Source organism: Oncorhynchus tshawytscha, linkage group LG07, assembly GCF_018296145.1.
Source record: "Oncorhynchus tshawytscha isolate Ot180627B linkage group LG07, Otsh_v2.0, whole genome shotgun sequence".
NCBI lineage: Eukaryota > Metazoa > Chordata > Actinopteri > Salmoniformes > Salmonidae > Oncorhynchus > Oncorhynchus tshawytscha.
The window spans coordinates 59,700,678-59,716,216 of NC_056435.1; the positions used below are offsets into that span (position 1 = coordinate 59,700,678).

Genomic DNA, 15,539 nt, shown 5'->3' on the forward strand with positions numbered 1-15,539 from the left:
CCAGAGAGCAGATGGGAACGTTGTACCCCCTCTGGAGAAACAGCTGACAATTGCTAACGCTATGGGAATACCAGGGTGGGGTGGGATATGTCGATAGGGAGGACTAGGGTTAGGGGGAGGGATGGAGGGAAAGGAGGGAGAGGAAGGAGAGAGGGGGCGAGGGAGATAAGAAGGAGGGAGAGGGGAGGGAGAGAAGAAGGAGGGAGAGGGGAGGGAGAGAGGTAGGGGGGGGGGGGGAGCGAAAGAAAGGAAGGAGAGCGGGAGAATAGGGCGAGAGAGTGGAAGGAGAAGGGGAGAGAGAGAGGAAGGAGAGGGGGAGAGAGAGAGGGGGAGAGGGGGAAGGAGAGAGGAAGGAGAGGGGGAGAGAAAGAGGAAGGAGAGGGAGAGAGAGAGGAAGGAGAGGGAGAGAGAGAGGAAGGAGAGGGAGAGAGGAAGGAGAGAGGGGGAGCGAGAGAGAGAGAGGTAGGAGGGAGGGGGAGCGAGAGAGAGGTAGGAGGGAGGGGGAGCGAGAGAGAGAGAGAGGTAGGAGGGAGGGGGAGCGAGAGAGAGGTAGGAGGGAGGGGGAGCGAGAGGAAGGAGGGAGGGAGGGGAGAACGAGAGGAAGGAGGGAGGGGAGAACGAGAGGAGGGAGGGGGAGAGAGGAATGAGGGAGAGGGAGAGAGGGAGAGAGGGAGGGCGAGCGAGAGAGGAAGGAGAGGGGGAGTGAGGGGACGGAGGGAGGGGGGGAGAGGTAGGGAAGGAGAAGGAAGTAAAGGGAGACAGAGGTTTTATATTAAACTAATTAGCAACAGAATCCTTCAGAGAAAGAGAGGGTTGTGTTAAAAGGAAATGGTGGAGACCATGGGACAATCATGAGACTGACAAATGAGGTCACAGATAGAACATAAAACATGCACACCCACTTTGTCTCTCCCTCCTCTAACTCTCTCTTTCACTCACTCTTTCGTTCTCTCTCTACAGCTGGGAGAGGGAATCGCTACAGGGAGTTTGGTCCACAAAGACAGACTGATCCATCCATCCATTCAACAGCCTTTCTTACCATCTCTCCCTATTTCCCTTTCCACCTCCCTCTTTCTCTCGGTCTCGCTCCATCTCTCCCAAACACACAAACAGCTCCCTTATGTCGGTACAAGCTAAATTCTCTCTCTCTCACACACACACACACAGCTCCCTTATGTATGTACAAGCTAAACTCTCTCTCTCTCACACACACACACACACACACACACACACAGCTCCCTTATGTATGTACAAGCTAAACTCTCTCTCTCTCACACACACACACACACACACACACACACACACACACACACACACACACACACACACACACACACACACACACACACACACACACACACACAGCTCCCTTATGTATGTACGAGCTAAACTTATATTGTGAAACACAAAAGCATGACACACTGACAGACTAACATTCATGGTGGAACCTATCGCATACAAACAAACACACACACACACACACAGAGTGTGTGCTTGGGGACAAGCCAGAGCCTTTCCCCCACTTCACATTTCAACAGATCCATCAAAAAGAGCTTCCACCACACGTTGCTAATCCACTGTTCTCCCTCATCATTCTCTCTACCTCCTCTGTCTCTCATCCTCCCTCCCTCCATCATCATCTCCTCCTCCATTCACTGTCTCTTTCCAAGTACGCTGAGTTGGGCCTAGTTGATCTGGGACACATTTACATTTGAGTCATTTAGTCGAGGCTCTTACACAGAGAAAGAGAAAACAACTCCTTACTGGTCCCCCGTGGGAATCCAATCCACAACGTCACAACCATGGTGCTAAAAGCTCCATGCTCTACCAACTGAACAACACAGTACACACACAGAGAAACACACAAGCCCACACACAAAGAGAAACACACAAGCCCCCACACACAGAGAAACACACAAGCCCCCACACACAGATAAACACACAAGCCCACACACACAGATAAACACACAAGCCCACACACACAGATAAACACACAAGCCCCCACACACAGATAAACACACAAGCCCCCACACACAGATAAACACACAAGCCCCCACACACAGATAAACACACAAGCCCACACACACAGATAAACACACAAGCCCACACACACAGATAAACACACAAGCCCACACACAGAGAAACACACAAGCCCACACACACAGAGAAACACACAAGCCCACACACACAGAGAAACACACAAGCCCACACACACAGAGAAACACACAAGCCCACACACACAGAGAAACACACAAGCCCACACACACACAAACACTCATGCAAACACGCACATATGCATGCCGGTATAACGGTGCACGATGGAGAACTAGTAGAGAAAAGTATTGTATTTGGTGACGTGGCTACTAATATGTGTTGTTTTTTTTTTTTTTAAACGAAGGTCCATGTCTGTTATTCAATGTGTTTTTATGGGATAATTAATAGCAGTTAGGCCAAATAAAATGTTTCATTCAATATTTTTTGAAATATTTGTTTTTGATACTTCAATGGGTCTTAAAATTCTTAATCAAATAGCAAACGTATCCTTGGTATGACCTTCTTAAAACCTAGTTATCTTGTTTCGTCTTGACACAGATGTACAAGCACACAAACACACGTATGTAATAACAGCTTAGCTCTCTTTCTACACACAGAGGCGTCACACACACATTAAATAACACACACAAACACACTCAGATACAAAGATTTCAAAATGCAAACACGTAGACACACGATTATACATTCATAATGGTGAATCAATGACAGACAGGCCTTCAGAAGAACAGACAAGGTAACTTGGTGAATTACAATGAGCTCCTATCTACCCCAAGAGCTCTGTCCTTAGACTACAAACACAGACAAACACAAATGTGTATGACAAACCATCATGAACACTTACCAAACACAATCCACAGTCAACATACACAGCGTAGGTACTAATACTGAGACAAAACCAACACAACACCACCAACAACAATAACCACCACGCTCTTGGGATGATGACCAAAGATTCAGGGGGAGTAATATTGTGTTGAGGATCAGCGTGTTTCTGGGATAATGGTGTTGATGTGAGCCATGACCAGCCTACATGGCTACAGACGTGAGTGCTACGAGTCGGTGGTCAATTAGGCAGGTTACCTTAGTGTTCTTGGGCACAGGGACTATGGTGGTCTGCTTAAAACATATTGGTTTTACAGACTCGGTCAGGAAGAGGTTGAAAATGTCAGTGAAGACACTTGCCTGTTGGTCAGCGCATGCTCGCAGTACACGTCCTGGTAATCAGTCTAGCTCTGGAACAGCTGGTGCTCTCATGCATGTTTCAGTGTTGTTTAGCTCGTCTGGTAGGCTGGTGTCACTGGGCAGCTCCCGGCTGTGCTTCCCTTTGTAGTCTGTAATGGTTTGCAAGCCCTGCCACATCCGACAAGCATCAGAGACGGTGTAGAACAATTCGATCTTAGTCCTGTACTGATGTTTTGCCTGTTTGATGGTTGTCCGGATTACAGTCCCGCTTCTTGAGCTTCCGGGTTACAATCCCACTCCTTGAAAGCGGCTGCTCTGGCCTTTAGCTCAGTGCCTATGTTGCCTGAAATCCATGACTTCTGGTTGGGGTATGTACGTACAGTCACTGTGGGGATGACGTCATCGATGCATTTATTGATGAATCCAATGATTGATGTGGTGTATTCCTCAATGCCATCGGAGGAATCCCGGAACATGTTCCAGTCTGTGACAGCAAAACAGTCCTGTAGTTTAGCATCCGCTTCATCTGACCACTTTTTTATAGACCGAGTCACTGGTGCTTCCTGCAAGCGTCTCTGTATGTGGAGTAAAGGGGGTCCAGAGTTTTTTTTCACTCTGGTTGCACATTTAACATTTAATAAGACGGTTTTAAGTTTCCCTGCATTAAAGTCCCCGGCCACGAAGAGCGCCGCCTCTGGGTGAGAGTTCCCCTGTTTGCTTATGGCGGAATATAGCTCATTGAGTGTGGTCTTAGTGCCAGCTTCCGTCTGTGGTGGTATGTAGACAGCTATGAAAAATACAGATGAAAACTCTTTAGTTGATAGTGTGGTCTATCCAGCTTATCATGAGATACTCTAGTTCAGGCGAGCAAAACCTCGAGACTTCCTTAGATATCGTGCAACAGCTGTTATTTACAAAAATACATAGTCCACCACCCCTTGTCCTACCAGAGGCTGCTTTTCTATCCTGCCGTTACGGCGTCTAACCATCCAGCCGTATGTTGATAAGTCATCGTTCAGCCACGACTCTGTGAAGCATAAGATATTACGTTTCTGAATGTCCTGTTGGTAGTTTAATATTCCGCGTAGGTCATCGATTTTATTTTCCAAAGATTGCACGTTTGCTAGCAGAATGGAAGGAGGTGGGTTGTTTATTTGATCGCCTACGAATTCTCAGAAGGCAAACCGCCCTTCGGCCCCTTTTTCTCTGCCTTCCATTCACACAACTGACGCCTGGGCCTGTTCCCGGGAAAGCAGTATATCATTCGCAACAGACTCGTTAAAGGAAAAAAAGGATTATGCCAGTTTGTGGTGAGTTCTGATGTCTAGAAGCTATTTTCGGTCATAAGAGACAGTAGCAGCAACATTATGTACAAAATAAGTTTAAAAAATAAGTTACAAACACCACAAAGAAACAAACAAAAAAACACAATTGGTTTGGAACATGTAAAACGTCAACCTTCGTCTCCGGCGCCATTTTGTGTCTCAGTAGTGAGTGGAGTTACAAACAGACTGTACTAAACAAGTGCAATGTCTTACCTGTGATTAAATGTTTTACACACACATAGCTACATGTAGCCTACTGGGACACTTGTCCCCACATTTCCCACTCTCTCACACCAAATAGCCTGAGGCCACGGGGCTCTTCTCGAAAGCTCTATTTCCCTTCGTGGGAGGATTGCAAACCGTAGGTCGAGATTCTTTAGATGGCTACATGTACATTGAACAACAAAGCAGCATTTTAGCATGTTTTGTTATTTCTGTATAACAAAAAATGTACGACGAAGTTGCCTCTTTTATAATGGGGATCAATAGGAAAGATGCTGGTTTTCCCCCATGTGTGGACGTGGTCAAGGGAAATTCCTCATTATTACATGAATATCGGCTGAGACTTTACACTGTATCCATACAACTATAAGACCACACCTGTTGTCTGAGTGGCCATTCAAAAGGGCATGGAGCTTTGATTGATGGACCACACTGTCTTCACGAGGATGTTAAAGAGACGAGTAAGAGAACATGGAAGAAATGTATCTCACCTAGTAAGAACAAGAAGCTGAAAAGACTGATGCTCATAGGTTACTACTCCAGTCGTAAGGTTTTGAATAAGTACCAATGGTTATAAGAGCCAAGTATCTATGAGGGCAAATCTATTCTTTATTCCTAATGTCACTAGATAAGGAATAGGGTAACATACAGACACAGTAGGGCAGGGCGATATGACCTAAAAAATCATCTTGATTTATTTCAAACTTACAGCCGATTCACAATCATTTCTTTCCTTCTGTTCTCTCTAAATAAGCGTTGTTGTACAATTAAAAGGTCAAATACACTGCATTTCAAAACAGTCAGCAATAATCTAATGAATTCAGCGCTTGTGAAGTTATACCCAGGCTAAGTAGAAGTTTTCCATGACCATAAAGCCCCACTAATCATTTCATTATCAAAATAGTTTAACCTGCTTTTTTGGTTGTTGCAATATTCTCTGATCTGTCATTCAAAAACAAACATGTTTTACTAGAACCAAGCATAATGCACATTGACTAATAATGACACATTTCTTGTAGCAGGCATTGGGCTATAGATTAGCACAGCTCTCAATATCTCAAGCCCACGTGCTAGTGATTAGTCAGCTAATCTTTTATATTTCAAGTTTAGCCAGCTTGGATCTATTTGCTAGGTAACGAGGTTGAACCGTTTAATTGTTATGAACACACCCTTTTGTCTGTCTGCAACTGTTTGAACAGCTTGTTAGCCTGTCCACTTTGTTCAGATGTTAAATCAAGCCTACGTTATTTCTCAGAATGAGATTGTGTAGCCAATCCCTTATATAACTGTGTTTTATGCTTATTGCACATTTAAAAAACACAAAACAGACTAGACAGCTAGTATAAGAGTATTTGTCTAAAACGCTGCAAGAAGGTACCCAAATGCGCACGCAACACACTGAGCATTCATTTTCCAGGATCAATGTTCATTCCTACTCTCGTTTTAGTAGTGTCGGCTTGCAATGAGAGTAGTTTAGACATAAAAAGGGTATTGTTAGAAAAGTTAACTTATCCCCTATTACAGTAAAATAATGTTTCAATGTGTTTTGGTGTCCATATGACCGATTCTGTTGCACCAAAACTAAAATGCAAATAGCGATTTGAAACCGCTTGTCAGAGGAAGACGTGATCTCTCAACTTTGTTGGCGTGAGAGGACAGGGGAAGGGGCTTGGAGTATGTGTGTAAAAACTATTGTTCTCTAAATCCGGACAAATGACAGTCCATGTAAAAAATAGTTGGTAATTAAATCCAGCTAGAAGGTGCACGTAAAAACGGTTGGCTGGTATGCCCTCACCAGTCTGAGCAGTCGGCTGGTATGCCCTCACCAGTCTGAGCAGTCGGCTGGTATGCCCTCACCAGTCTGAGCAGTCGGCTGGTATGCCCTCACCAGTCTGAGCAGTCGGCTGGTATGCCCTCACCAGTCTGAGCAGTCGGCTGGTATGCCCTCACCAGTCTGAGCAGTCGGCTGGTATGCCCTCACCAGTCTGAGCAGTCGGCTGGTATGCCCTCACCAGTCTGAGCAGTCGGCTGGTATGCCCTCACCAGTCTGAGCAGTCGGCTGGTATGCCCTCACCAGTCTGAGCAGTCGGCTGGTATGCCCTCACCAGTCTGAGCAGTCGGCTGGTATGCCCTCACCAGTCTGAGCAGTCGGCTGGTATGCCCTCACCAGTCTGAGCAGTCGGCTGGTATGCCCTCACCAGTCTGAGCAGTCGGCTGGTATGCCCTCACCAGTCTGAGCAGTCGGCTGGTATGCCCTCACCAGTCTGAGCAGTCGGCTGGTATGCCCTCACCAGTCTGAGCAGTCGGCTGGTATGCCCTCACCAGTCTGAGCAGTCGGCTGGTATGCCCTCACCAGTCTGAGCAGTCGGCTGGTATGCCCTCACCAGTCTGAGCAGTCGGCTGGTATGCCCTCACCAGTCTGAGCAGTCGGCTGGTATGCCCTCACCAGTCTGAGCAGTCGGCGGTATGCCCTCACCAGTCTGAGCAGTCGGCCGGTATGCCCTCACCAGTCTGAGCAGTCGGCCGGTATGCCCTCACCAGTCTGAGCAGTCGGCCGGTATGCCCTCACCAGTCTGAGCAGTCGGCCGGTATGCCCTCACCAGTCTGAGCAGTCGGCCGGTATGCCCTCACCAGTCTGAGCAGTCGGCCGGTATGCCCTCATCAGTCTGAGCAGTCGGCCGGTATGCCCTCATCAGTCTGAGCAGTCGGCCGGTATGCCCTCATCAGTCTGAGCAGTCGGCCGGTATGCCCTCACCAGTCTGAGCAGTCGGCCGGTATGCCCTCACAAGTCTGAGCAGTCGCCTGGTATGCCCTCACCAGTCTGAGCAGTCGGCTGGTATGCCCTCATCAGTCTGAGCAGTCGGCTGGTATGCCCTCACCAGTCTGAGCAGTCGGCTGGTATGCCCTCACCAGTCTGAGCAGTCGGCTGGTATGCCCTCACCAGTCTGAGCAGTCGGCTGGTATGCCCTCACCAGTCTGAGCAGTCGGCTGGTATGCCCTCATCAGTCTGAGCAGTCGGCTGGTATGCCCTCATCAGTCTGAGCAGTCGGCTGGTATGCCCTCATCAGTCTGAGCAGTCGGCTGGTATGCCCTCATCAGTCTGAGCAGTCGGCTGGTATGCCCTCACCAGTCTGAGCAGTCGGCTGGTATGCCCTCATCAGTCTGAGCAGTCGGCTGGTATGCCCTCACCAGTCTGAGCAGTCGGCTGGTATGCCCTCACCAGTCTGAGCAGTCGGCTGGTATGCCCTCACCAGTCTGAGCAGTCGGCTGGTATGCCCTCACCAGTCTGAGCAGTCGGCTGGTATGCCCTCACCAGTCTGAGCAGTCGGCTGGTATGCCCTCACCAGTCTGAGCAGTCGGCTGGTATGCCCTCACCAGTCTGAGCAGTCGGCTGGTATGGCCTCACCAGTCTGAGCAGTCGGCTGGTATGCCCTCATCAGTCTGAGCAGTCGGCTGGTATGCCCTCATCAGTCTGAGCAGTCGGCTGGTATGCCCTCATCAGTCTGAGCAGTCGGCTGGTATGCCCTCACCAGTCTGAGCAGTCGGCTGGTATGCCCTCACCAGTCTGAGCAGTCGGCTGGTATGCCCTCATCAGTCTGAGCAGTCGGCTGGTATGCCCTCATCAGTCTGAGCAGTCGGCTGGTATGCCCTCATCAGTCTGAGCAGTCGGCTGGTATGCCCTCATCAGTCTGAGCAGTCGGCTGGTATGCCCTCATCAGTCTGAGCAGTCGGCTGGTATGCCCTCATCAGTCTGAGCAGTCGGCTGGTATGCCCTCATCAGTCTGAGCAGTCGGCTGGTATGCCCTCATCAGTCTGAGCAGTCGGCTGGTATGCCCTCATCAGTCTGAGCAGTCGGCTGGTATGCCCTCATCAGTCTGAGCAGTTGGCTGGTATGCCCTCATCAGTCTGAGCAGTCGGCTGTGAATGCTCCCACCCGCTATATACTTCTAACGGACTGGTTTGGTTCCTCCCTCTATAGTGCTGTCTGGTTAGAACATGATGTTGAGGCCCATCACTGTACTTTTAATATTCACTACAACACACACACATCTGTTTCCTTTGAAGATGTTTATATGGAGTTTGGTAATCCAAATGACTTGGAATCTTGTTGTGGTTATTTGGATGCATGCACAACATTCAGACCTTCGTGTTACCGTTAACAATAAAAAGTCCTCAGAAAGTTGCGTCTTCTCTCTTCGGACGACGTTTAGACTCTGACCTGAGTGGGGGCGGGTGCAGTGTCCAGATACGCATTTCCAAACGCTCTGTGGTGAGGGACGACTACGGTAGGCTGAGCAGCCAAACTGAAGGGACTGTGAGGGGGAGTTAGGTAGAGAGAAGAGGAGCAGGACAGCCTTTTTACAGTGTGTAAACCATAGAAGAGGCGAAGCAAAAGGTTTCACTTTTGCTCAAATCTGTAAAAAATAAGCCCAATGCATGTCTATGGGCAAATTTTGGACATAAGCTTGTCGCCTGTCTTCCCGCTTAGGGACAACGACTCCCATTGTTAGGGTGGAGAAGTGCATCACTTCATTAAATATAGATCCCTGGTGTAAATGGGAACAAGCGGACATAAATGCTCATAAAAACAAAAAATAACAAAACAGAGATTCTTGAGATAAAGGCATTTGGAATATCGCGTAAAAACATTGAAAGGAATCTAATTTGATATATCGCTCAACCATAGGACACAGCCATAAAAGTTAGGCGGAATCAGAATTTTGATAATACCTAACCATACACAGTGGGGCAACCTCCTGTTTACAAAAATGAACTACGACAAAATGTGAATGTGCCAAGACTGTGGGAATGCCTGAAGGTCCACAGAGAATAGGCTAATGCAGTAGACTTGAGATGTACATCCCTTTCCAACTGCAGTCCAGATAGTAGGCCAGGTCCACACACAAGTCAGCAGCACCGTCCACAATAACGCAGGGGTGAAACAAACTGACATGAACAAAAACCCAGCTCCAACAGCATACATTCTTCATTGCCAGACAAAAAACTATAGATCTCTTATTTCTTACCTTCTTCATTCTGCCGTTGCGTGTGCCTGTGAAGGCCACGGTGTTGCCGTGGTAATCGTAAGCGGCCACCGAGGTCATGCCGTCCTCCTTGTCGATGAAGAGCGGTATTCCTTCTATGGTGCTGGTCCCACCCAGTGGCTGGTTAAAGTCCTGGCCGCAAAAGTTGTCATCGATCTGGAGAGGCTGAGAGAAAGAGAGCAGGAGAGAGAGAGAGCGTGGGAGAGACAGAGAGCCGGGGAAGAGAGAGAGAGCGGGGGAGAGAAAGAGCGGGGGAGAGAGAGAGCGGGGGAGAGAAAGAGCGGGGGGAGAGAGAGAGAGAGAGAGAGCAGGGGGAGAGAGAGAGAGAGAGGGGGGAGAGAGAGAGCGAGAGAGCAGGGGGGAGAGGGAGAGAGAGAGCAGGGGAGAGCGTGAGAGAGTGGGAGCAAGAGGGGCAGAGAGAGGGGAGCAAGAGAGAGGGGAGCGAGAGAGAGGAGCGAGAAGAGTTTGAAAAAAATTACACATGGGAAAGAATTAACCAAATAACAGAGCAAACTGGAATTATATTTGTCCATAAACAGAGAGTACACAGTGGCAGAATACCTGACCACTGTGACTGGCCCAAAATTGAGGAAAGCTTTGACTATATAGAGAATCAGTGAGCATAGCCTTGCTATTGAGAGAGACCGCCGTAGGCAGACCTGGCTCTCAAGAGAAGATGAAGTGGAAACTGAGCTGCACTTCCTGACCTCCTGCCAAATGTATGACCATACTAGACAGATACATTTCCCTCAAATTTCACAGACCCACAAAGAATATGAAATCAAATCTATTGGGTGAAATACCACAGTGTTCCATCACAGCAGCCAGATTTGCAACTGGTAATAACAAACACCATTGTAAATACAACCCTTTCGTACTTTAACTACTTGTACATCATTGCAATAATGACGTTTGAAACCTCTACTCCTTTCAAACTTTTGTGAGTGTAACGTTTCCTATTCTTTGTTCATTTAATTTCAGAGAAGAGTTGAGAGAGAAGAGGGGGATGGAGGGAGGGAAGGAGGGAGGGAGTGGGGAGGGAAGGAAGGAGGGAGTGGGGAGGGAAGGAAGGAAGGAGGGAGTGGGGAGGGAAGGAAGGAAGGAGGGAGGGAGGGAAGGAGGGAGTGGGGAGGGAAGGAAGGAAGGAGCGAGGAAGGGGTGGGAGGGAAGGAGGGAGTGGGGAGGGAAGGAAGGAAGGAAGGAGGGAGGGGGGGATGGAAGGAAGGAAGGAGGGAGTGGGGGAGGGAAGGAAGGAAGGAAGGAGGGAGGGAGGGGGAGGGAGGAAAGAAGGAAGGAAGGAGGGAGGGGGAGGGAGGGAAGGAGGGAGTGGGGAGGGAAGGAAGGAGGGAGTGGGGAGGGAAGGAAGGAGGGGGTAGGGAAGGAAGGAGGGAGTGGGGAGGGAAGGAAGGAGGGGGGTAGGCAGAGGGGGTGGGGAGGGAAGGAAGGAGGGAGGGGAGGGAAGGAAGGAAGGAGGGGGAGGGAAGGAAGGAAGGAGGGGGAGGGAAGGAAGGAAGGAGGGGGAGGGAAGGAAGGAGGGAGTGGGGAGGGAAGGAAGGAAGGAGGGAGTGGGGAGGGGAGGGAGAGAGGGAAGGAGGGAGTGGGGAGTGGGGAGGGAAGGAAGGAGGGAGGGAGGGGGAGGGAAGGATGGAGGGAGGGGGATGGAGGGAGGGACACAAGAGGGGAAGGTAGGGAGGGAAGGAGGGAGTGGGGAGGGAAGGAAGGAGGGAGGGAGGGGGATGGAGAGAGGGACACAAGAGGGGAACGGAGGGAGGGAAGGAGGGAGGGAGGGGGATGGAGGGAGGGACACAAGAGGGGAACAGAGGGAGGGAAGGAAGGAGGGAGTGGGGAGGGAAGGAAGGAGGGAGGGGGATGGAGGGAGGGACACAAGAGGGGAAGGGAGGGAGAGAAGGAGGGAGTGGGGAGGGAAGGAAGGAAGGAAGGAGGGGGAGGGAAGGAAGGAGGGGGGGGGGGAGGGAAGGAAGGAGGGAGGGGGAGGGGTAGGCAGAGGGGGTGGGAGGGAGAGAGCGAGGGGGGAGAGAGAGAGGGGAGGGAGGGGGAAAGTTAGAGAAAGAGAGGAGGAGGGAGAGAAAGAGGTTAGATGAGTTGTAGCAGTGATATAACAGTGTCTAATATTTGTGTATATATATATAAGCTAACATCATCAGCATAACCAAAGGCTGTGTGACAGAAAGACAAAGGAAAGGGACAATGTTTTGGGGTCAGTTGTGTGTATCTGCAGTCAAAGTACTGTTTGTGTGCGTGTGTCTGTGCGTCTCCTCAACTGATTCTCCAATCCACTCAGTCAGGGGTCTAATTCCAACCTGCTACTTGGGTTGCGAGCTGAACCACTGACACATTAAAACATTCAGCCTAGAGGGTAGAGGTCACCAACCTCACTACTCATATCAAATCAGCCTCTCTCAAATCAGTCATGACACACCCTTGACGGTGTGAGTGTGTTTGTGTGCGCGCAACACGCTATGAGGCCTAAGAGGTTGCTACCCGAGGAAGGCTAGAATTGAAGGTGTCATCAGTGTGTGTTTAACACTGGCAACACGCACTTGCACACACACAGAGCGAGTGTGTAAATGGTGGTGTAATCTAAAAATCGTATCACTGCATCATCTGATTGATCCAGAAGAGAACAGATAACTCTTCCTCTCTCAATCTGTCGAAATTGATGCAGCATGGCTTGCGTTGCGTCGATATCCCTTTATTCTCCCTTTTCTACTTTTTTCTTCTCGCTCTCTGCCCCTTTCTCTCTCTCCCTCTGCCCCTCTCTCTCTCTCCCCCTGCCCCTCTCTCTCTCTCCCTCTGCCCCTCTCGCTCTCTGCCCCTTTCTCTCTCTCCCTCTGCCCCTCTCTCTCTGCCCCTCTCTCTCTCCCTCTCAGCCCCTCTCTCTGCCCTCCTCGCTCTCCCCTCTCTGCCCCCTCGCTCTCCCTCTCTGCCCCTTCCTTGCCTCTCACCCCCTCTCCCCCTCCCTCTCTTCCCCCTCTTCTCCCTCCCTCTCCTCTCCCTCCCTCTCTTCCCCCTCCCTCAAATCCATCCCTTACCAAGCGCTACAGTAGACAAGGACAGTAAATCGACACATCATTATCCTCACTCCTCTCTACCCCCCCGCGCCCCCTCTCTCCTTTTCTATCGCTTAATCTATCCAAAGGTTTCTATCTCACAGCGGGAAGAATTTGGGGTATCAATCCAGTTAACAAAGCCCCCTCGTTCGCCCCGCGGCCTGGTGGAGAGAGAGGAATTGTCATCAACAGAAAGAAAAAGAGAGAAAGCTGCTTTACGGAAACCTTCCATGACTCACTAGCAATGTGCATCTGGAGAAGGATGGGGAGAAGTGTGTGTGTGTGCGTGTCCACATGTCCACTGAAACAGGTATATTTATTCGCTAATGGCCTTGGACTGTCTTCCGTCTGGTCGGTCGGTTTTGTCTACACACACACACACACAAGACATATCCCCTAGTCCTAAAGCCTGTAAACCAAAGTGACAAGAGGGACCATATTCAACCCAGTCAAGCAAGTCTCCTTAAATCAGAATTTGACTCAGACACTTATAGTAAGACACAACATGCAGTCCCTTGACACCAGAGTGTGAGGGAAGGACCTCAAAGGGTTAATGCATTTTTGGGGTGGGTGGATTTGAAAGGGTTAAGATGCATTACATAGTACACAGACATAGCTATGGTAAAAGTTAGCTTCGCTACACTGGACAGTATAGTCAAAACACATGCAACGTGCACACAACACAGTAAAAAATGTATATATGGAACACAAAAAAATATTTCTGCCGAGGCGCACTTGGAAGATGCTGGAACAGTCCACATTTACTTTCCCTCTGTAACCAAAACAAGTAATGAATAGAAAAATCTGACAACCCCATAGTATACTGAACAAAATATAAGCACAACATGCAACAATTTCTAAGATTTTACTGAGTTACAGTTCATATAAGGAAATGAGTCAATTGAAATGAAGTCATTAGATCAGAAAACCAGTCGCTATCTGGTGTGACCACCATTTGCCAACTGCAGCGCAACATCTCCTTCGCATAGAGTTTCATCAGGCTGTTGATTGTGGCCTGTAGAATGTTGTTCCACTCCTCTTCAATGTCTGTGTGAAGTTGCTGGAAAATGGCGGGAACTGGAACACGCTGTCGTACACATCAATCCAGAGCATACCAAACAGGCTCAATGCTGAGTATGCAGAACATGGAAGAACTGGGACATTTTCAGCTTCCAAGAATTGTGTACAGATCCTTGCGACATGGGGCCGTGCATTATCATGCTGAAACATGAACTGATGATGGGCACAACAATGGGCCTCAGGATCTCGTCACGGTACATCTATGCATTTAAATTGCCATCAATAAAATGCCTGTCCATACCATAACCCCACCGCCACCATGGGGCACTTTGTTCACAACATTGACATCAGCAAACCGTTCGTCCAAACGACGCCAAACACACTGTCTGCTATTTACCCGGTACAGTGAAGAGCACACTTTTCCCAGCGTGCCAGTGGCCGTTAGGGGTGAGCATTTACTCACTGAAGTCGGTGATGGACGCTGAACCGCAGTCAGGTCAAGACACTGGTGAGGACGATGAGCACGCAGATGAGCGTCCCTGAAACGGTTTCTGATAGTTTGGGCAGAAATTCTTCAGTTGTGCAAACTCAGCGCTCTGGGTGGCTGGTGTCAGATGATCCCACAGGTGAAGAAGCCGGATGTGGAGGTCCTGGGCTGGTGTGGTTACACGTGGTCTGCGGTGAAGAAGCCTGATGTGGAGATCCTGGGCTGGCGTGGTTACATGTGGTCTGTGGTGAAGAAGCTGGATGTGGAGGTCCTGGGCTGGCGTGGTTACATGTGGTCTGTGGTGAAGAAGCTGGATGTGGAGGTCCTGGGCTGGCGTGGTTACACGTGGTCTGTGGTGAAGAAGCCGGATGTGGAGATCCTGGGCTGGCGTGGTTACACGTGGTCTGCGGTGAAGAAGCTGGATGTGGAGATCCTGGGCTGGCGTGGTTACACGTGGTCTGCGGTGAAGAAGCCGGATGTGGAGATCCTGGGCTGGCGTGGTTACACGTGGTCTGCGGTGAAGAAGCTGGATGTGGAGATCCTGGGCTGGCGTGGTTACATGTGGTCTGTGGTGAAGAAGCCGGATGTGGAGGTCCTGGGCTGGCGTGGTTACACGTGGTCTGTGGTGAAGAAGCCGGATGTGGAGGTTCTAGGCTGGTGTGGTTACACATGGTCTGTGGTTGTGTGGCCAGTTGGACACACTGCCAAATTCTCTAAAATGACACTAGTGGCAGCTTATGGTATATAAATTAACATCAAATGTTCTGCCAACATCTCTGGTGGAAATTCCTGCAGTCAGCATGCCAATTACACGCTCCCTCAAAACTTGAAACATCTGTGTCATTGAGGTGTGTAACAAAACTGCACATTTTAGAGTGGCCCTTTATTGTCGTTAGCACAAGGTGCACCTGTGTAATGACTATGCTGTTTAATCAGCTTCTTGATATGCCACATTTGTCAGGTGGATGGATTATCTTGGCAAAGGAGAAATGCTCACTAACAGGAATGTAAACAAATTTGTGCACCAACTTTGACAGAAATAAGCTTTTTGTGCATACGGAAAATGTCCGGCACCAACACTTTACATGTCGTGTTTATATATTTTCTTAGTGTAGAATACTTGATCTATATA

General features: G+C 49.3%; 1 protein-coding gene across 1 annotated transcript in view; it reads right to left on the reverse strand.

The window, feature by feature from the left end:
- Nucleotides 1-15,539, reverse strand: part of LOC112254952 (plexin-A1) — a 402,693-nt gene that overhangs the window by 283,446 nt on the left and 103,708 nt on the right. Inside the window, 1 exon segment of the mRNA XM_042324754.1 lies at nt 9,812-9,994. Within this exon segment, the coding sequence (XP_042180688.1) occupies nt 9,812-9,994 (183 nt within the window).